Source organism: Parasteatoda tepidariorum, chromosome 2 (genome assembly GCF_043381705.1).
Source record: "Parasteatoda tepidariorum isolate YZ-2023 chromosome 2, CAS_Ptep_4.0, whole genome shotgun sequence".
Lineage (NCBI taxonomy): Eukaryota > Metazoa > Arthropoda > Arachnida > Araneae > Theridiidae > Parasteatoda > Parasteatoda tepidariorum.
The window spans coordinates 14,296,339-14,320,015 of NC_092205.1; the positions used below are offsets into that span (position 1 = coordinate 14,296,339).

Genomic DNA, 23,677 nt, shown 5'->3' on the forward strand with positions numbered 1-23,677 from the left:
GAGCTCTCAAATATATGACGAAAATGTCATCAATCGAACAGTGGAAAATAAAGTGACGAATTAACCCGCCCTGCATGCATGGTGGTTAAGGAATGGACCTCGTAACAAGGAAGACACGGGATTCAAATCCCGCTTCGGGGATGGGTGTAACTCATCTTTCTGTTCTATCTGTGTTGTGCCACTTATACGCTGCCCACGTTAAATTGATTATTAGAAAATTTAGACACGTTAAGCACTACAAGGTTTTTATTTTGGGAAAAAAATAGAATGAAATATTTCTTCTATTTTAACGAAATTCCTTATCTTGAAGAAATACGATAGTTATTTCGCAGCTTTGGCGAAATTTTTGGTCGGAGCATATACCAGGAAACGATTTTGTCAAATGCGATAAAAATTTCTTGAATTTTGAGCATCCATGAGCATTCTTGCAGTGCAAGTGATGCGTTTTATGTTTATGTTGAGTGATATGTTACGTTATATGTATGTTATGTTATGTTAAGTTTATGTTAAGTTTGTTTATGTTAAGTGATACTTTTTATGTCTCAGGTATGATAAAAATATAATTTTTTTCTCTTTTTGAATCAAAGTAAAAATTTTTCATTTCATTTTATTCTTAATATTTTATCATTTGGGTGTTGAAGATCACTTAAAAAGTATAGAATAACATCTATTGAACGGCAGACCAACATAACACCGTTTTTCAAAGGCTACAAAATTGTATTTTTCAGACATCTCGTATTATCAACCAAGAGTTCCTGACCGGATATCCGTTACTCCAACAATATGAAGAAGTTTCCGCGCCATTTTCCATTCGAACACTCATTATGGTCACTCTGATATACCAAAGCTGTTAAACTAAGTTGAAGAATTTGCTAAGAAGTTTCCTAAATGAGTTAATTTTTTAAATTTTTAAATATATCGCAGTTTATCTGTCTCTGTTGTATTTTTTTTATCAATCTACGATTTATTATCAGTTTACAGATTACTAACCCTTTCTACTATCGATAAAGGGTTTAGAAACGTCGAACTATTAGGGCTTATCAAAAGATTTGCCTTACTTATATGAGGAATAATGAATAATAAGTATTATTTGGAGTGTGTGATTGCCATTCTTGTTGTGTCTTGCTGCTTTGCTTATTATGAGGACGAGGATGATGACGATGGCCGTAAGTGTATTTAATTTTTATAAATAATGATTTCGCTGTGACTAATTTTTGAGCTTTTCCATCAAGCTATAAGTTTAAGTTCTTGTTAAAACAACTAAGAAATGACCCTTTGAAAAGTATAAACCAAAGAAGCAAAACATTGCTTTATTCATTTATAACAATACTAGGGTGCTAGGCCCCCTGTTCGCTGCCGATCACCAATCCTGATGATTACTTCGTAATAATTGTTGTCTCTTGGCAGAAAACAATTTTTCTACTTAAGTTAAATTTATTCATTTAGCATATACGAACTAAAAAGAATTCTGTTTGCTTACGCTTGTGCTTCCACTTCCTACTTCCAAATATTATTATTTATTAGTATTATAAATATTTAGATCAGTGATTCTCAACCACTGTGCCGCGGCACTTTTGTGTGCCGCCAGCCAAATTCTTAAAATGTGCCGCCAAATATTAGAAATGATACAATAAAAATTATGATGCTCTTTTTATTATGAGTAAAGTTTAAATTAAAGAAAAGTGTATATATATATATATATATACATATATATAAATATATCTATATTTATTTTATAATTTTTCCACGCTTTAACCGCGTGAACATCTTTATCAGCGATTGTCTTGTCTCTGACAATCTTAAAATGAGTTAAAATAAGACGGAAGTGTTAAAATTGTCTTCGACGCACAATTTTAAAAAATGTTGAAATAAGTAGGAAATTTAACGACTATTAGAATTATTAATTAACAAAGCAAGCTAAATATTAACTTTCAAACGGAAATAAAAGCTAATCATTAAAGTAAGCTATGCAATTAATAAACAAATTAACAATGGATAACTAAAAAACAAATATATAAAAAACAAATTGACAAAGGATAACTTACAAAAAAATAAGCTAACAATTAATAATTAGCAAAAAGACTAGCTAACAAGAAATAACAGGAAAATAACAGTTAATGCAAAAAAACTAACAGTTAAGACCTAAAGAAAACAAGCTAACAATTAATAACTAGCAAAAAAATAAAGAAATAACAGTTACTAACTAATAAGAAATTAGTTGAAAGAAATAATTATTCCCTTAATAAACGTGCTCTTGTAGTACATATTATTTTATTTCACATTCAAAATTATGATCACGAACTATTTAACACAGTGTATTATAGGTAAGTGAACAATTTTTAATCTAATTTTTTTCATTGTGTGCCGTCAAATTTCGAAATCGTTAAAAGTGTGCAGCAACAAAAAAATGGTTGAGAATCACTGATTTAGATCTATTGGTGAACAGAAATAATTTTTCCAAGTAATCATTTTTTAAAATAACTTTTATATTCTTATAACATTATATTGTTCAAGCAAATTTGATGAGTTCACATCCATAATTTAATATTCTCACTAATAATAGTAGTACTGGAAAATAAGTTTAAATTAGGGATACAAAATTATTTATAGGAAAACAATACCTTTACGGCTACTATTAATTTTATGCTGATGACAACCAAAACATTATGGGAATGAATGAAGGAAAACTGGATCCTACCACGTGTTTTTCCGGCCAATAAAAATGCGCCGACAACAATGGAAAACGGTGTTAGATCATTATGATTTTATGTTATATAGAGAAATTTTTTTTGATACAATGAAAAGCTAGCTTTAAAACTGCTTTAATATTATACATCCATAGAGCTAGTGTTAGAATAGAGTTACTAGTGCTAATATTTTCGCTTCGCCAAACGGACAGATATATTAAATATTATTTTTGCTTGAATCTCCTTGTGCATTAAGCTGATAGTTAAGACCTAAATTATCTAACATATCTCTTTAACTGTATTTCTCACATTATATTAATGTTATTTGCACAAAAATAGAAAGTGTAATACTGTTAATAGCATTAGACCACCTTTCTGAATAACTTTGTTTTAAATTGTAGCTCAGAATTACATAATAATAATAATAATAAACCACAACAATTCTCTCAATTTTAAGCTCTTGAATTAAAAGTGTAATAATAGCAGTGCAGGAAAATAACTTTAAATTAGGGATACGAAATTTTTTTTATAGAAAAACAGTACCTTTATGACTTTTATTAATTTTACGCTGATGACAACCAAAACAATATGGAAATGAATGAGGGAAAACTAGATCCTGCCACGTGATTTTCCAGCCAATAAAAATGCATGGACAACAATGGAAAACTGCGACACCATTATTAGATTTTTATACATAATAAGAAACGACACATAAGACTGTGTTTTATTCTGGGAACCATACGAATAATAAAAACTTTTCCCCGAAATGATTAATATCTTTTTTTGTTAATTCCTGATACAAAAGAAAAAATTAAGAATCTTAAAAAACTGTCAATGCAATACATTTATTTTAAATTTGATATGTTTGATTTAGCTTTTCTATCTAATCAAAATCACAATCTAATGTATGTATATTAAAATTAACTAAGAGTTTTTGTTGACGAAACTGAAGGTCAATATACACTCTTTCTGCAAAGGGAGAAAATTCTGGTAAAATTACCGTACTGTATGGTAATGACATTTTTGGTTACCCCCCCCCCCATAATTCTGGTTGGTAAAACCAAAACATTCGGTGAGTCATTTGGTAAAGTATTTATCGGAAAATCTGGTTTTCAAAATTATAGTTCTTATGACCATACATTTAGTAACAAAATACAAAACTGAAAAGTAAATTTAACCTATTATGCCATGCTCTGAGATATAATGGTAAAATTACTACTAAATTTTACCACATTTATCAAAATTATCATATATTATAAAGCCATTTTTTATTGTCAAGTTTACCAAAGTCATTAGTAAAGTGCTTGGGTAAAAATTGCCAAGCTTTTTGGTGTTCCCATGCAGTCAGAAACAAGGCAAGTTTTACCATATTTTAGTAGTTTGGACCATACTTACTTTCTCAGTATCTGAACTGACTGCTTTACAAAGAGATATTGTAAAATTATATTCCATTGAAATTGAGTAATTAAACAATTTATATAATATTAGACATTTTTTTACCCATTGAAGGGTAATATAGCAATTTAAATCAAAAATATTTTGAAGATTAAGATTTGTTTAAATTTTTTTATAGGTACATAAAATCGATTTTGCATTTTAATGAAAAGTTAGGTTATACTCTGAACTAAATGGAGAAATTAATTGCAATTTTAAATTCATATGAGGACGTAACCGCCTGCTATATATTTCATAGGAATCTACAATATTTGATAAAAATATTATAAATGCATTATCTAATTAAATTGTGCAATTTATATAATATTAGATATTTCTCACATATTAAATCATGATATATTAATTTAAACCATAAATAGTTTGAAGATTAAGAATAGTATTGAAATTCATTCAGTTAATTAATTCAATTTAGCAAATTCATTCATAATTCAGTATAATCTAACTTTCTTTAGATCCTATTGCATTTAAAAAGGACATGTGAACATGAGCTGCTAGAAATTTCTCAGATAATTAAATAACAGTTTATTTATAATTTTATTTTACCATATTCAATAAAAATGTGAAATAACCTTAAAAAAAATTAGTATTTAAACTGCTAACTCCGAGAGAAATCGTTTATTGACAATTATTACCTAATACGGTTAAGCAACTGGAATTTTATCAGCACCAACTAGGCCCACCTTATGAAGACACATCGTTTCTGGTAGGTGGATACATAATATAGTTGAAAGGGCTAATCTATCAATCTAGTTACCAGCTGAATGCGAGGTTTGAATCCCAGCGTCGACACTACAATATTTCATGTCACCATACGGATAGTAACCGGTGTTCTGTTGTTTTCAATTGATGACTCTGGAATTTTAGAATATAAAACTCTCATTCATTGACAGCACCTGTTTAATACAAAAATAGGTTAGTATTTCCCTTCTCTCCCTCAAATAAACTAGTTAAGTTACATTTCATGATACTTTTGACACAATTCAACGTCAACCTAACTTTAATGTCCATTACTTCACAAAAATCCTAGCTACAGTGTCGAATTTTTTTTATTTTCACGGTTTTGAAACCATATTAGTTGTAAATGCTCACAAAACCATATTATTTTGCATTCATGGTTTTTTAATCATTCTAGTTGTGCAAGGTTTCAAAATCTTAAGGTAAAGAAATGTTCCTAACCGATGTTCCTTTTGACACAATTCAACGTCAACCTAACCTTAATGTCCATTACTTCACAAAAATCCTAGCTACAGTGTCGAAATTTTTTTTATTTTCACGGTTTTGAAACCATATTAGTTGTAAATGCTCACAAAACCATATTATTTTGCATTCATGGTTTTTTAATCATTCCAGTTGTGCAAGGTTTCAAAACCTTAAGGTAAAGAAATGTTCTTAACCGTAAATTAACTTCTTTGTTAACTTCAAAATTAACTTCATGGTTAATTCAATGGACAGACTGCTGCCGATCATTTTACTGTAATTTTAGAATGCAAAATTTTAACAGTGCATACAAAATTTAAATCGTGTAATTAATCTTAAATTGGGTTTTTCTTTTCTAATGATTGCATTAATTCCGATTATAAAAATTTCGAAGATTATTTTGTTATGGAATAAAATAAATTTACTTAATATGTTAAATACTTACATTGATTTTCTTCAAAGGTTAAGTCATCTAGAAAGACATGATCTCATTAATAAAAAAACATTTTTTTTTGCTCGAAGAAATTCCATCATTAAATTTTTACATAATCGAGTTCTTTAATGTTTTGATGAAGTGACGGTAATTACACTTACAAAAAGAATTTAGAACCTTTAAGGACATCTTTTTATGCTTTTTTAGGCGCTCGATATCAGCTATTAAGCAAATTATGTTTTTCTAAGACATTATTTAGTTAAAGAGTGTAAAAATATCTGCTTCATCCATAAAAAGATAATCGTCTTTTCGTTCTTAAAACTTTTTAAGATCTAACTTTTCTCTAGAAGAAAAAAAAATAGGCTAAAATTAACTTTTTTTAATACTTCAATTAATTTTCAAAGAAAAGATAGTAAAAACTACATTAACGAATATATTAATATATTCTAACATAGCTAGCATATTTGTTTTTGTATGCTTTTTATACTTAATTTTTTGAATTGAGAAAAATACAGAAAACGTCATTAATGCTTGTCCTAAAGTTTGTCAGGAATAAAAGTCTTTTTATGAGAGTAAAAGAATAATATTTTAAAAGGAAATGAAAGTTAATATTAAAGTGATATCTAATAATTACTCAAATTAATTCGAATTCTCTTCAACTTAAGTTTTTAAATGTTAATTTCATACAAGAGTAAAAATTTATTTACATTTATGGAAATTTTATTCAAAAAATCACTAGCTGTGAACATTTTTATGATGTAAATTTGATAATGCAGTGCATGATAAATTAGTGCATCAATTGATTTAGTTCTGCTATCGAATTTGCTGAAAGATATAAGAATTAAGGAGGCAGTTTAAAAAGTAACTTACAAATAAATTGCTTTTCAATTCAACTGAGAATACCCAGTGGAGTTTATGATACATTCTTTTATTCGTGCATTCAAGTTTTTCAAATATTAGGAAATGTTAATGAAACATTTTTTAACATTTTTTTAGCAGAAATACATTATTAGCAAGTTTAGCTCTTGGTTATCGAGCATTAATATTATTAATAATCAATTATTGCAAACAACTTTATTGAATAGTTCTTTGTTTTAAATATTTCCTAATGATTTCTGGAATTTTTAGAACACAGACACATGAATAATATCCAAAGCTGCATTTTACTATTCCACTATAAATTAATGTTCCACTATAATTAAATTCCTCTACAAATATGTATCTATTAGCATATTTTACAATAAATTAATAGATTTTCGGTCGAAATCTATGAGAGAAATTCCTTTTGTCTGTAAACAGCAGAAATACAACCAGAACTATAAATCGGGGGCAGTATGAAATATTCAGTTTAATGGGGCTAATGCTAAAAACAATAATCTAACTTTATGAAATAGAATTTTCTTATACTGTAAAAATTGTTATTACTTTTCACACTGTAAAAAATTCCGGATCAAATTAAAGTAAAAAGTACTGGCTCTCTGAAGTGCAGTATCCGTAAAATTCATTTTACAGTAAAATCTATTTCTACTAGAAAATTTTATACCGTAATTTTTACAGTAATATTTATTTGATTTCAGTGAGTGAGGGATTTTACAGTAAATACTACTGTAAAAATTGCGCTTTATCAGATTTGTTTGTTCCGTAACATTTTTCAGTAAATATGGAATTTACTGTAAAAAGTTATGGTACTTGAGTGCCGGAACTTTTTACCGTAATTTGATCCCGAATTTTTCGCATTATGCTTTAAAAGATAATATGTATTAACTTACATTATCATATTTTTCAAACCAATTACGATTCCGTACAAAAATAAGAGTAGAAAAAAATGATGCAATAGCCTTAATTTTTTATAAGATTTATTTGTTTGACTTAAAGGCACTGTAAGAAATGGTTTCTTAATTCATGAAAACTTCTTCGTATTAACAAATTAATTCCCTGTAATTGTTTTTTCTCCAGTTCTTTTCATTATTCACATGAAACATAAATCCATGTTAAATCTTACACCACGGAATCTCTTTTATGAGTTTTTCTTTAAAGAAGTTCATTTTTATAAGTTGTTTTAGCTGATAATAACTGATAAATTATTTTTCTAAATTTACATATAAATATACAGTCAAATCCCGCTATAGCGAACACTGTTTATATTGAACTCCTGGATATTGTGAACGAAATATTCGCCCCCGTGCCTTACTACACAAGTATAATGTTATTTTTTGTAGATATAGTGAACCAAAACAAGAAGAGATGTTGGATATTATGAACTTTCTTCTGTCTTCGACTGATTTATTTACTTAATTTTTTTTGTAATAATTTTGAGATTTCTACTTCAAAATAAATACATATACCGATTTTTAAAACCATCTATAGCAGTGTTCCCCAACCTTTTTATCACCGCGGACCTGTCAACGTTTGATAATTTTACTGCGGCCTCTGGGGGGGGGGCGTTGATTGCTTATATTTTAGATTATTTTGATTTATTAATTTTAATTCAATTGTATTTAAACATGCCTTCAAAATAAAATACAGTTACACCAAAAAATAAATATGAAGTGATTTAACATTTTAACTTGCTAGAACGTTAAATCAATGAGAACCCTGAGCTTGTTTCCTTGCAATGAGACGGTTCCATCTGGGGGTAATCGGCGACAATGACACCCGAAGTGTGTGTCCAGTTTATTCCGTTGCGTTGTTTTAGTTGCTGTTACTGTTCTTCATTAGTTCCAATGTAAATTTTGCGTAGCGCTTTCGTGTTTTATTTATGATATTTACAGTTATGATGATTGATTTTTTTTTATTAAAAGTAATTGAAAGAGAAAATATTTGCGGTGGTTTTCTTTTTCTTTTATTTTCAAAACATTAAAAAATTTATGTCACTACCTGCGGGGGCCCCTTTTTTTAAATAAATAAAATTTTAATGAAAGACATATATTTTTAATTTGGGGTATAAACCTGAGAATTTAAATTCAGTTTCAATGAAATGGGCGGCCCGGAACTATTTGATCCACTGACTGGGGGTTGGGGAACACTGATCTATGGCATGGAATGTAGCACTAAGTATTTTCTCTTGTGTGCTTCTTTATTGAATAGCATTGAAAGAGAACATTCGAAGAGGCGGCTATCTACCGGTACCTCCATACTTGCTTGAAGATGAAGCCGATGATTTTACTCAAGAATTTGGTGAGATTACTTTTATGAGTTCGAATGGATGGTTAAACAGGTTTAAAAAGTGGAGTAATATAAATTCAGGAAAAATTATCGGAGAGTCGGGAAGAGTGCTTCCATATCTGATGTTTGGATTGCGCATCAGCTAAAGATTACTAATTTTTTTGTACGCTAGGCGTAGAGTAATTTATATATATATATTTCTCTTACACGGCGGCAAAAAAAGCCTCATTGCATTTCCCCGAATGGCAACGCTAGAAAATCGACCAATGATTGCAGCTAAAAATGTCGCATGCCAAATCTAGCCCTTGCTAGTGGATTCCGATATCTAAAATGTAATTATTTGGAACTATTATTATACATGGAAAGTTGTCTTTACTCATGCTGTAACACTAGCTCTATGGATATATAATATTAAAGCAGTTTTTCAAAGCTAACTTTTCATAGTATTGTGGGGATTTATAAATCGACTATGTCAACTTTCATCTATCAAAAGATACCTCTTGATGGATTCAAATTAACATGTCTTATATACTACTCCACATTACTCCCCTTCCTGAATTTTATGTGTGATAGAATTCGATGAACAGATTCCATTAGTTGATTCATGCTGTTTTTTTAAAATTATTTGTTTATATCATTCTTGTGCCCCGCAGTGAATTGATCGTTAAGACACGGTTCCCTGCAGATCACCGAAGTCAAGCATCACTGGCTGCGGTCAGTGTGCGGGTCGGTGACCACTTGGATCAGTCTGCGTAGGGANATGATTGTTTCGAATTCTTAGAATTTTGTGCATTTGCAATGTACCTAAGTTAGTAGCGAGCGAAGCGAGCGTGGTTTGCGAAGCAAACCATATAAGATTGCTTAGCAATTTTCGGGGGTTGGCAAGCGTTAGCGAGCAGGGGGTTCAGCCCACTAATAAAAAATAAAAGTTAACACATTTTTGTTACTACGTATTATTTTTCAGTCATTTTTGTATTTTATTTTAATGGTCATTTACATAAATAATTTTTGATAAAGGGGGGGGGGTAGAAAGATTAATTAAAATTGTTTGCGGAACGGATATAGTGAACTCCCGGTTATAGTGAACCGAAATTTCGGTCCCTTGAAGGTTCACTGTAGAGGGGTTTGACTGTATTTTAGTACATTATTAGGAAAAATATATCTCAGTAAAATTTTCAGGAAACATTAATATACAAAGAAAAAAAGTTTTTCTCCAAGTGTCCGTAGGTTAATGGAAGTAAATCTTGTTACCTCAAAGAAAATTCATTAAAGTAATATTTATAAAATTTCTAAACAAGGATATCAAAAAAATTAATTTAGTGAAATTAAAATGAAATAAACCTAAAGCAGTTCAGTTACATAAAAACTGCTTATAAGTATTTCTTTTCTTTTTTAGACTAATATCTATTCATATACTTTTTACAATGTTCAAAGAAGTTATTGTTTAGTATTTTTTGATAGAACAGACTATCAAAAATCGTATTGATTTTATTAACGCGTTATTTTTAAAAAAAATTTATATTAGTTAAAATGAATTCAGAGAATATCTTTAAAGTTGTAGAAGGTTGGTGGTTTTGACATAAATTTAACTTTAAAAGCTTATTTTTTATGAAAAAGTATTGAAAATAAACTAACAAAACATGAATTATGTAACGGGATGGCAGATAAATTAAAGTGAAAGTAATGGAGAAAATTTGCTTTTTGTATTGCTGAATGATCAACCGCCCTTGCTAGTGGATTCCCGATATCTAAATTGTAATTATTTGGAACTATTATTATACATGGAAAGTTGTCTTTACTCAGTTGTAACACTAGCTCTATGGATACATAATATTAAAGCAGTTTTTCAAAGCTAACTTTTCATAGTATTGTGGGGATTTATAAATCGACTATGTCAACCTTCATCTATCAAAAGATACCTCTTGATCGATTCAAGTTAACATGTCTTATATACTAGTGATTTGGTATTTAATATTTGTAGTGGCAGTTACGCCACATTACTCCCCTCCCAAAATTTTATCCGTGATAGAATTCGCTGAACAGATTCCATTAGTTGATTCATGCTGTTTTTTTTTTAAAATTATTTATTTATATCATTTTTGTGTCCCGCAGTGGACTGATCGTTAAGACGCGGTTCCCAGCAGATCACCGAAGTCAAGCATCACTGGCTGCGGTCAGTATGCGGGTCGGTAACCACTTGGATCAGTCTGCGTAGGGACCGAGGGTGTGCGGTATTGGTCCTTGCTAAACTGTTCTACCGTAAAGTGCTCGACTTCGAGTGCAGGTCGTTGGGCTACCGAAGCGGGGGTGCCATCCCCTCTGCAGAGGATCAAAATTGAGATGGCATGTCTTCGGATCATCCTCAGGGATGTTTCCCAGACCGTCGCCAATAGCCCATTGTGCAGCTCTAGTGCGACGTAAATGAACTACAACAACAACAAAAATATCATTTTTGCTCATTATATATTTTTTCTTCATAGCCTTTCGTTCATTATTTTTTCTTCTTCTTGTTTTTATAGCTTTTTGCAATTTTTTTTCTTTTTATTCATAGCATTTCGCTCTTTTTTTCCTTCTTCCTCTCAATGTTGCTTATTAACCGGGAGACTTTATTTACTTCACCGGATTTTTTTCTTTCTTTCTTTGAGCAATATATTTTTAAGCAAATCGACTGTTTTTTATTGTGGACCATCCATCATTATTGGAAAGTTCATATCACGTCCGGGTCACCATTGTGGGGATTTATAAATCGACTATGTCAACCTTCACCTATCAAAAGGTACCTCTTGACGGAATCAAGTTAATATGTCTTATATACTAGTGATTTGATATTTAATATTTGTAGTGGTAGTTACGCCACATTATCTATTCAAATTTCAGTTAAATATTAATATGTACTTTTGAACCACAAAAACGAGAGTAATGATTGCATTTACAACCTAGTTTGCACATTTGTGAAATTAAAATAATTTAGTTATTAAAATTGTATGCAAAAGAATAAACTAACTATAGTATAATATATCTATAAAATTGTAAAACTGAATTACATGTACTTGAGTTTCTAGAACTACACGACCTTGTAGCAACTTACTTTTAAGGCATTCAGTCTTAATTTTCCCGATTTTCTAATTTTATTCAATATTTTTAATGCAATTTTAATCTCATAAACATAATTTGTGAGTGTAGTAAAAAATAAAAAATTTAAACTGTCTGAAATGTTTAAACAAAACATTTTGACAATTAAATATTAATAAAATAAAAAAAAACATATGCGATTGATTGCTAGTTGTTAAAAAACATTCAAACGAATTCAAATCGAAACGAAAGGAGAAAAAAAGCTTTGCCAAGTAATTTTGGTAAAATAATTTCTAGGGTAAACTACAATTAAGATAATTATTTTGTTTACAGCACACATTTTCTAAATTTTATTTCATGAATAACTCTAATATTTCTTTTAATCTTTTAGCTTTTAATCGATGCCCTTGGATAAGGAATAAATTGAAAAACGGAAGAGTTAAGATTCGGAACAGAGGCCGGATTGCTAAGTTCCTGTGTGACCCCGGATATGAACTTGCAGGAAAAAGATTCTCAACATGTGTGAGGGGTCAATGGAACAATCCTATACCTGTTTGTGTCGGTGAGTTTTCAATAAATTTTGATATTTTTTTGTATATTAAAAATAAAATAGTATTTTATGGCCGGGACAAGTTTGGTCTTGTAGTTGTAGTAGGCTATTAAGGCAAGGGATGTGAATGTTCTTGTTTTCCAGTGGAGCCATCTGTGGTTAAGAATTTGACTTCCGCCATACCCATACGTCACATCTGTTTATACTGCTGACTCATTCATGCATCCATTCATTCTTCCGCAGATCGTAATTTCGACCTGAACCAGGAAACGATCGATCTCCAATTCAGTATCCCGGAGGTGTAATTGGTAAAGGGAACATGGAGAACTTTGTGACCTAACAGATTTAGTATGCACCAGTCACCATTTACTACACAGGAAGTCTTTGGCAGCTGCATTCGAACTCCCGTTCTCACAAACCTGAACCCAGAGCCGTGCCAACCAGGTTACACCGGCCCCAAAGTTTGTTGTTAAATAAGTTGTATCAGTATTAGATAGTGAAAGCATGTTACCGCTAAAATGAATAAACAAAAAAAATACAACTCTCACTTTTGACGAATTAGCAATCCTTGAGCTGTATTTCGTTAACATTGACAATCATTTCGTCACGAAAATCACATTATTTGTGGCAAAATGCTTCATCATTGCATAAAATCAAATGCTTCATCATTGCATTGCATTCATCATTTTTATTGAAAATTTTTACAAAAAACGACATGAAAATATTCTTTAAGAGAATTTTATAGAATAAAATGTCTCTCGATATATATTTCTCTTACACGACGACAAAAAAAGCCTCATTACAACTCCACGAATGGCAACGCAAGAAAATCGACCAATGATTGCCGCTAAAAATGTCACATGCCAAATTTCAAATATAAGGCGAAAATTTTCCTCAACTCGGAACCTGATCGCAGTGCCCTGTGGGATATTGTTAACTGGAGCGACGAATCTAAAATGAAAGTAGAGTGGTGTAGAGAGTTCGAAAATATAGTGCTGAAACAAACCGACCGGCTGTATGATGATTAAGGAGTTGGCTTTGTATCAGGACCAGCCCGTTTCGGACATGTATGTAATTTATCCCGCTGCTCGATCTGTCTTTGTGATGTTTGCGCTACATCGATCCACCTGTATGGTGCATATGATAACGTGATTATTAGAAAAGTTAGATACATTAGGCGCTACAAGATTCTTTTTTTTAAAAAAAAATTAGTATGACAAAATATTTTTTTAAAATTTTGACGAAATTCGTTTTCATGGAGAAGTGACAATAGTTATTTCACTATTTTGACGAAATGTTTGCTTGGTGCTGTGAATGACAGAAATGGGTGGTTGTTGACGTCCACCGGTGAATGCTGATAATCACTAAATTGCTTTAGTAAATGTCCGTAATATATACTAGGTCTAGTGAAGTGCCACTGCCTGGTATACATTAACCCGGTATATCCTACATCAATTTCTTTTTAAGGTCAAGTGTCACTGCCAAGTGTCACTGATACTCTAAACACTGATGTTTCTCCTAATCTATCCTCAGCTTGCATTAAAATATCAAATAAATATAATAATATCAACGAATGAATTAATATTAAATCAAAAAATAACAAATACTTTACACATCCCCCAAAGCGACTATGTGATTGCTGACATTCACCGGTAAAAGTCGACATTCTCTTGATTTCGATCATTCACAACTGCACATATACCAGAAAATGATGTCAACAAAAACGAAGAAAGTTTTTTTGTAGAGAGAGTTCATTCATTTTTTATAGAGTAGAGATGAGTTATTTCACAGATTATGTAGCAAACACGTAAATTAACTTGGGTTAAAGGGAAAAAAATTATTTCATTCCTCAAATTACCTAGCTAATCTATACAAGTGGAAATAACATCTTGACTGGAAAAACAGCAAGGTTTTTGTACGCTTACATTTATTTATTGTTAACATTTTATTATTATTTATTCTGTTCACTTAAACTAACATTTTGTTATTCATTTATTTTCCGCTATCTAAAAAGTAATTAAAATCAAACTATCAACACATTAGTAGATAGAATCTACCTACCACACAGGCTGGGATAGCTTGAACGGTAGGGCGCTGGGCCCATGTCCGGGAGTTCGTGGGTTCGAACCCCGCCGGCCGAAGTCTCCCCGTTTAGTAAAGTGACTGATGCACGTTAAATCTGTCAAGTCGCAAAAGTCCTCCATGTTCCCATAACAAATCAATACCTCTGGCGGTACTGGATTGGAGATTGATCGTTCTCTGATTCAGGTCAAAATTACGATCTGTGGATGAAAGAATGGATGTATGAATGGGTCCGCCCTATAAACGGGTGTGGCAGAAGTCGAATTCTTGGCCATAGATAAAAACAAGAACAATAGCTCCCCCTCTGCTTAAACAGGCTTACGTCAGCAACAACAATAAAAATTAAAACACAAAAAGGATAAAAATATTATTACATTCACGGAAATTAATATAGCTTTGTAATTTACTTTTTTTTCAATTTCAAAAAAATCTATAAATACAATCAAATAATTAACGAATTTGATAAAGGGAGAGAAACGAACTTTTGAACTTTAACCCTTAATGCTCTCATTACTTAGATTCCGAAAAATTATTGATTCCACACTTCGACCGATTACTCTAGTTAATCTGCAGATTTTCTAGGCAATGAGCGCATTATCTGTTTTTGAGCTAAAGTTATAACAAATAAAAAAACTCGGATCAAATCTGAATCACTTTTAATCTAATGATTCCACACTTCGACGGATTACTCTAGTTAATCTGCAGATTTTCTAGGTAATGAGTGTATTATCGGTTTTTGAGCTAAAGTTATAACAAATAAAAAAACTCAGATCAAATCTGTATAACTTTTAATCTAATGATCAAAATCTCACACTCTAGAACTCAATATTTTTGGTTTGAGGTGGTGACCTCAAATATGCTAATTAACTAGTGCAGGCGATATTTTAAGTTACGAAATCAGACACAAAAACGTTCTTTCTCTGAACAAACATACCTAATTTTCGATGGATTCTGATTTTTGACCTCCAATTACCCGCAATTTAGAGTCGCGATAGTTTGATCAGGAGAGTGATCTAAAATTTCAACACTCAAATATTAATTTTATATTATGCGTACTTCGCCATATCTTGAAAACTTGTTACGCGTATTGAATTTTTTTCCCCACAATTATGAAGTTCATTTATCCGAAGATGGGAAAGATGGAAAAAATAACTTAATATGTTTACTAAGTTATATATGTTTACTAAGAGACTAAGAGAAAACACGTTTTTGTGTCCGCTTTTGTAACTTAAAATATCGCCTGCACTAATTTTAGGTGCTCTTCTTGAACCAGTAAGATTGAGTCCCAGAACATGAAGATCCGTTCATTATATCAAAAGATATTCAGGACGGTTCGTTTTTTTTGTTCAATTTTCGTATTAACTGATTAACGCTGGTGTCTGGCTTTTGAAAATATGTTCACAACTGTATTACAGGTTTAAAGAAAAATTAAAATTCTGCATAAAATCAACATAAATAATTTATAAAATAATATTTTCTCTTGCTTTATAAATGGTAGCAGATTTCAGCTGATAATACAGACTTTTTTTTCAATATTAGACCAAAAATTTAAAAGGTCAAAGAGGTCAGACGGTAAGCTTATTTAGATATGCTTTTAATTAATTACTAACAATTTATAAATATTTGCAAGACCAATTGGTTTTCAAATTCCGTAAAATTTGTAATAATTCATAGAGTTCATAGGGTCTTTCACAGATATTAATAAAACAATAAAATTAGAAACTTTAAATTTATGATTTGGTATACTTTATATGCTAGTTGTGTTCTAATCCAAGAGATTATCAATATTTTTTAATATTAAAGTTTCAGAAAATTATTTTAATCTTAGAACAACACTATAAAGTGCTTAAGTTAGTGCACAACAATTTAAAAATATCTTTTCGAAAGTTTGCATTTATTAAAATCTTTAAATAATTAATTAATTAAAAATAATTTAGGAGCTGCATAATTAGTTGAGTTCAAATGCGAAAAAAATTCCATAATTTAAACAAGGTAGAGAATTTAACTTTTTTTCGGACGTGTTAGTTATTTTAATAACAAGGAAAATTTAGGAAATATTTTCAACGCTAGATGGCAGTGAACAGGTATTGTTTGAGGATAATTTTAAAGTGTAAAAATGTATGGCGAGATAAGTATTCTATACCTGACAGAGATTAATAAATATTTTTGGGCTGAGTTATAGCTAAAATTAAGCACTATAATTTTTTATTCCAGAGTTATTAAATTAAATATATCATTCTGCAATGTAGCAAATAAAAATTAATTATTAATTAAATTAATAATGCAAGATTATTAATTTAATTAAAAATAATTTTATTAAAAATAATGCATTATTGAAATTTTGAGAAATAAACTTGCATTATTAAAACATTAATTTGCATGATTAAAAAATTAATTAACAATGCAAGTGTAACATAAAAAATAAAAAAATAATTAGCTCACAAAAAGTACACATGCTCTTTCTTAGAAATGTAAAGCATGTATGCAAATTGTTTTTGAATCATGCGGGAAAATGTTCAATTTTTTATCAAAATTAAAATCTATAATTCAAAATGTTCAAAATGTTCAAAATTAAAATCTATAGTTACTTAGAGCACCCGGCCTGATGATACTGTGAATTTCTATCGTTTACCTCTGTAGTCAGAATTATTGCACTTGTATCATCCTCATTCAAAATTCTGCCACTTTAATTTAATCAGAGAACAGAAATTTTATTTGCAATTTCATTATGGATGCCATAAACAATTTTCAATTGTTTTTTGATCACAACAAAAAAAATGATTGCTAAACACGATTTTAATTTTGTTAGAACTGTCTAGTTTTTCAAACTTTTTCAGTCTCAGGGGAAATTGGATATTCAACGTGAAGCATTAAATTTTATCTCGCAGCTAATGCAATGCAAAAAAATGCAACAATTTTTCTATGCATGCATGTTTGCAAATGATTGTTAACTTAAGAGAAACTGCGAAATTTTTTTTTCTAGAAATACATTGTCAAAACATTTCTTTCAATTTAAATCTAAAAAATTTTGCTATTGAAAATATTTGAAAGTAATAAACTTAAATAATATATTTTCTTTGATGAAAATAAACTCAATTCCGTTTAATGCTTCTAAAAATAAGAATTGTTTCAGTTTTATCATAAAATATTTAGAATATCATTCGAAAAATAAAATTATAAATTTAGTTTTTTATGTAGTTATTTATATAAGTTTGTAGTTATTTATATAAAAAGTGAAGTAATTTATTTTTTAAATTATGAAAGAGGAGGATTTTGTGCTTTTATTAGAGTTTTCTGGCAAAAGAAAGAAAAGCATTTTTATTTCAAAAATTAATGAAATCAAAAATAAGGAAAAAAAATCGAAAAACCCTCTTTCACGAATTTAATATAACAAGAGTTTAAATACTAAAATATTCATGAGATAAACAACTTTGAGATGATGAATAACTTATACGTTGAAAACGTCCCAGGAAAAACTAAGTAGCATTTTTATTCCATAAAAATCCCCTAAAGTCCCAGAAGTTTTGTTGGTAGTATACGAGAAACAATTATGGAAACATCATTATTGTATAAGAAACATTTAATTTACTTAAGAAAAATAATTGTGAAGGTTGTTAGATAATTACAATTCATCAAAATTTCAAGTTTTAAACTAATGCCTGGAAAATGGAAAAAAAGTCAAGAACATTTGACGTTTTGTAACAATTTTCTAGTGGGTTCTTTTTTTTATAAATGTTCTACAGCATGGAAGTACCTAATTATGAGCAATAGAATATTAATGTGTTATTATTTACTTAATCATGCATTGTTAACAATGTCAAGTTTTGAGCAATTTTCTATTAACGAGATTCGTCAATAGATTAATATGATTCAACAAATTTTTTTTTTTAAAAATTGGTTCACATCTGACAAAGTTTTCTTTAAAAATGATTTATTCTGTGTTATTTTCTTCAATTTTTATATAAATGACTTGATAGTATCTTTTATTGCATTAATGTTTAAATTAAAATTAATTTAATAACATCTCTAGAGAATTGCAATTGTGAACAAAGGGACTATTAGGAATAGCTGAGAAACTAAACCTGCATTTGGTTTTGGCCAGTTTACTTCAAGTCTGCAAATATAAAGAGTAACATAAAATAATTAATCAATCAATGTTTAAATTAAAATTAATTTAATAACATCTCCAGACAATTGCAATTGTGAACAAAGGGACTATTAAAAATAACTAAGAAACTAAACCTGCATTTGGTTTGTTCAGTTTTACTCCAAGTCTGCAAATATAAAGAGTAAAATAAAATAATTAATCAATCAATGTTTAAATTAAAATTAATTTAAAACATCTCCAGAGAGTTGTAATTGTGAACAAAGGAGCTATTAGGAATAACTGAGAAACTAAACCTGCATTTGGTTTTGGTCAGTTTTACTTCAAGTCTGCAAGTATAAAAAGTAAAATAAAATAATTAATCAATCAATGCAAATTTTTTTTTTCAAAATATAGTATACTCTCGATATTTCAAAGTTGAAGGGATGCTAAAAAAATTTCGAGTTAGCGAGTTTTCGAGATAACAAGTTAAGAATGAAAAATGTTCTTAAAAACTAGAAAAATATATTCTNTACCTAATTATGAGCAATAGAATATTAATGTGTTATTATTTACTTAATCATGCATTGTTAACAATGTCAAGTTTTGAGCAATTTTCTATTAACGAGATTCGTCAATAGATTAATATGATTCAACAAAATTTTTCTTTCAAAAATTGGTTCACATCTGACAAAGTTTTCTTTAAAAATGATTTATTCTGTGTTATTTTCATCAATTTTTATATAAATGTCTTGATAGTATCTTTTATTGCATTAATGTTTAAATTAAAATTAATTTCACATCATCTCCCGAGAGTTGCAATTGTGAACAAAGGAGCTATTAGGAATAGCTGAGATACTAAACCTGCATTTGATTTTGGCCAGTTTACTTCAAGTCTGCAAATATAAAGAGTAACATAAAATAATTAATCAATCAATGTTGAAATTAAAATTAATTTAATAACATCTCCAGACAATTGCAATTGTGAACAAAGGGACTGTTAAAAATAACTAAGAAACTAAACCTGCATTTGGTTTGTTCAGTTTTACTTCAAGTCTGCAAATATAAAGAGTAAAATAAAATAATTATTCAATCAATGTTTAAATTAAAATTAATTTCACATCATCTCCCGAGAGTTGCAATTGTGAACAAAGGAGCTATTAGGATTAACTGAGAAACTAAACCTGCATTTGGTTTTGGTCAGTTTTACTTCAAGTCTGCAAATACAAAGAGTAAAATAAAATAATTAATCAATCAATGTTTAAATTAAAATGAATTTCACATCATCTCCCGAGAGTTGCAATTGTGAACAAAGGAGCTATTAGGAATAACTGAGAAACTAAACCTGCATTTGGTTTTGGTCAGTTTTACTTCAAGTCTGCAAATATAAAAAGTAAAATAAAATAATTAATCAATCAATGCAATTTTTTTTTTCAAAATATAGTATACTCTCGATATTTCAAAGTTGAAGGGATGCTAAAAAAATTTCGAGATAGCGAGTTTTCGAGATAACAAGTTAAGAATGAAAAATGTTCTTAAAAACTAGAAAAATATATTCTGAACTAATAATATTACTCTAAAAAGTTGTAAGGAAACATAATAATAACTACTATTAAATATGTATGTAATGATAGTTGACTATAAGTCTAAGTGCAATTAATTTCAATCTTAAAAGTAGGACTAAAATAATTATGCCTTAAATAGAAAAGAATTGGTTTACAATAAACTTAATTTGTGATTTTTTCGAAAAAATTCAATTTCTACTTCGAAAAGAATTAGAAATAACAAGGTTTTAAGAAGAAATGGGAATTCAAATTAACATTACATGGATGTATAATGCTAAGGGGAAAAATATTTTTTTGACGTAACAAGGATTCCGAGATATCGAAGTTCGAGATATCGAGAGTTTACTGCATTTAATGGGCCTGGTTGGTAGGGCACTGGGCCCATGTCCAAGTGATCACGGGTTCGATCCTTGCCGGCCGAAGACTTCCCGTGTAGGCATTGGTGACTGATGCACGTTAAATCTGTCGATTCGCAAAGTCCTCCATGTTCTCATAACAAATCAAAACCTCTGGGGGTACTGAATTGGAGATTGATCGTTCTCTGATTCAGGTCGAAATTACGATCTGTGGATGAATGTATGAATGGGTCCGCCGTATAAACGGGTGTGACATATGAGTGTGACAGAAGTCGAATTCTTGGTCATAGATGGCGCCACTGGAAAACAAGAACAATCGCACCCCCTCTGCCTTAATGGCATACGTCAAAAACAACAACAGTATTTAATTTTCATTTTTTTAAATTATATCTTACAAAGAATTCATGCCAATAATCTAACTTTATTTTCAAGCAAAAACAATATTCTTTTTTTATAAGTCATTTATCCAAAATCATTAAAGGTAAAAAATAACAAAAGAAATTATTGTACGCAAAACAATAAAAAAAAAACTTAAAAGAAAATTGAAACAATTTTCCATTAGTTCCAGACACCTGTTTTAAAAGAATGTCAATTTAGGATTTTGGCAATCAATCAAAAAATAAATTAACACTTGGGCATTTTATAATAGACTATTTCTCATCAGCGGAAAAGTTCGTGTTTTTATTTTCTCTCTCTTTAGAATCTGCCCTATGTAAATTACAATACACGTAGAAAAATTGTTTATTCATGCAAATTATGTTTTCTTTGCAGTACATTTATTTTGAAAGGGACATAATCGTTAATATTGTAAAACTTTCAACATTGATAATTGACAAGCGAAAGTTGCTTATCTTTGAAAACTAATTGTACAAATTTATTTACACATAATTAACTATCATAAAAGAGTGGCAAAATAATGTTAACTAATATTTGAATAATTCAAAATTATCTTTACAGTTATGGTTTTATAATTGAATAGCAAATATTTTTACTTAGAAAGAACAATATTAAATGAACAGTAATTATTTTATGATGGATGGCTTTAGTATTTTCAACCTTTTGTCGAATTATTCTATCGGAGCTGAAAATTCATTAACTATAATAAAATTAAATCTCGTGGAGATATTTTACCTAAGCATTGCTTTATGTTAAAAATATGTTATAATCATGAAAATATTCCCAAACATATGGTTTATTAATTCGTGCTTCGTATTCTATAAAGTTAAATTTTATAAAGAGTTGATTAAAAATTGTTGGTAAAGTCAGAGTTTTAAATCTTAACATTCACCGAAGTGACTTAAAAAAATATTTTCCAAAAGTGACGTTTTTCTAAAACGCTATGTTCTTTTTTAAGGAAATTTATTATGGCCAACATATGGACGCTTTATCAGATTTGAGCAGGCTTCAGGTGTATTTGCGAAATGAAATATTTTAAGTAAAAAAATGTTTTATGTCCAAAACAATATACTTTCAGTATTTTGTTATTTTTCTGTTTGTTACTACTTAATAATAATTTAATAAAGTTATTGGAAAAATATACCAAAAAAATTATTAAGTTAAGAAATATATATCAAAATCTTGCACATATGATTACTGATATCTGTTTCATCATTACATAAAACTTCGCTTTTTATTGAAAATTTTTACAAAAAACGGCATGAAAATATTCCTTAAAAGAATTTTATAGAATAAAATATATATAATAACTACCGTAAGGAACTTCACTTCACGCGCAGGTCGTCGGGCTACCAAAACGGGAAAGTCCTCCCACTTTTAAAGGATCGAAAATGTGATGGCCTGCCTTCACATTTTACAGCCACCAATAGCCCATATTGAGATGTAAAAAAAGCTAGTTACTAAGCAAGCTTATAACAGAGAATCTTTCATTGTTTCAGCCCGAGGATGTTTCAGACCCCCGGAAGTACCGAACTCACGAATAACAGAAGCTTATCGTGGAGCTATACTCATGTATGATTGTCACCCTGGTTACACTTTAGAAGGTCCTGCTGCTCTCTATTGTGATGGAAGGACATGGACATCAGATGTTCCAACTTGTGAGGGTGAGTTTTGAAATATTATTTTTCCTGCTGTTCCATACGGTTAGTTTATCAGAATGCAAGAATCAAATTTAAACGAGTCAACTTTGATTCCACGAATTAGAGTGACCTATCCTCTTACCCTGACAAATCCTTGGTCATTTTGGATAGTCAGCAAAATGACCAAGAGAGGACATGCATCTACATAATTCTCACTAGCAAATAAGTGATCCATAATTATTTACATTTTTAATGAGCGTACGGATAACTTTTAGGTACGTATCAGTTTCGTATGGAAGAGAAACTGACAAACTATTATTAACGCAGAGATGTCATTAAGTGTCTAGTATACTAGTATAGGTACTGTGGTTATAGGTTTTTCATGTCCCTCCTTTTTCAACGAATGAGTGCCAATTTCTAGTTTTAGCATTTTTATTACCAAAATTTTGATTTGTTTACAAAATGGGAGTGTTGCAATAATATAGACTGTAAAAAAATTAGGTAAAAGCAGTATTTGGTGCAAAGTTTCTCATTATCCCAAAGTTTGAAAGATAATTTTATTTTAATTGCACCATAAACTGTGAAGTATGATCCAGAAATACTTCCATTGTGCAACTGACTGCACCAAAATTTGGTAAAAGACGCACAACTTTGACGGTGATTGTAAACTGAACGATATTTGTTTACGACGCCATGTTTTATTTACAACTCGGTCTCGGTGTATCAGAACGACTAATGCATGTTGTTTCCAGTATCAACTTATTTAGGTAGGCAAATGTTTTTTTTGCGTTAATTAAACTTCATTTCCTTTATGCTGCCTTTTTAAATGTGGTTAGTGGTTTAAAATCGTTAGAAATATGTCATAAACTAACCTACTTACTGTAAATAGTTTTGCTCCGGAAAAAACTTTCCTATGCTTCTGTAGAAAAAAAGAAAGAATGAAAATGAGTGCTGTAGTCCTTTAAAACACCTACTTTTGGTACAACTTTCTTCCG

General features: G+C 29.8%; 1 protein-coding gene across 2 annotated transcripts in view; it reads left to right on the forward strand.

Moving 5' to 3' along the window:
- Positions 1-798: 798 nt before the first annotated feature.
- Positions 799-23,677, forward strand: part of LOC107448829 (uncharacterized) — a 234,699-nt gene continuing 211,820 nt past the window's right edge. The window contains exons 1-4 of one of the 2 annotated variants that reach the window (XM_016064181.3): positions 799-1,166; positions 8,860-8,949; positions 12,401-12,571; positions 22,542-22,706. In XM_016064181.3, the coding sequence (XP_015919667.2) occupies positions 1,073-1,166; positions 8,860-8,949; positions 12,401-12,571; positions 22,542-22,706 (520 nt within the window). In that variant the 5' untranslated portion in view covers positions 799-1,072. The remainder of the gene's footprint in view (positions 1,167-8,859; positions 8,950-12,400; positions 12,572-22,541; positions 22,707-23,677) is intronic. The other variant, XM_016064182.3, reaches the window with a different exon arrangement.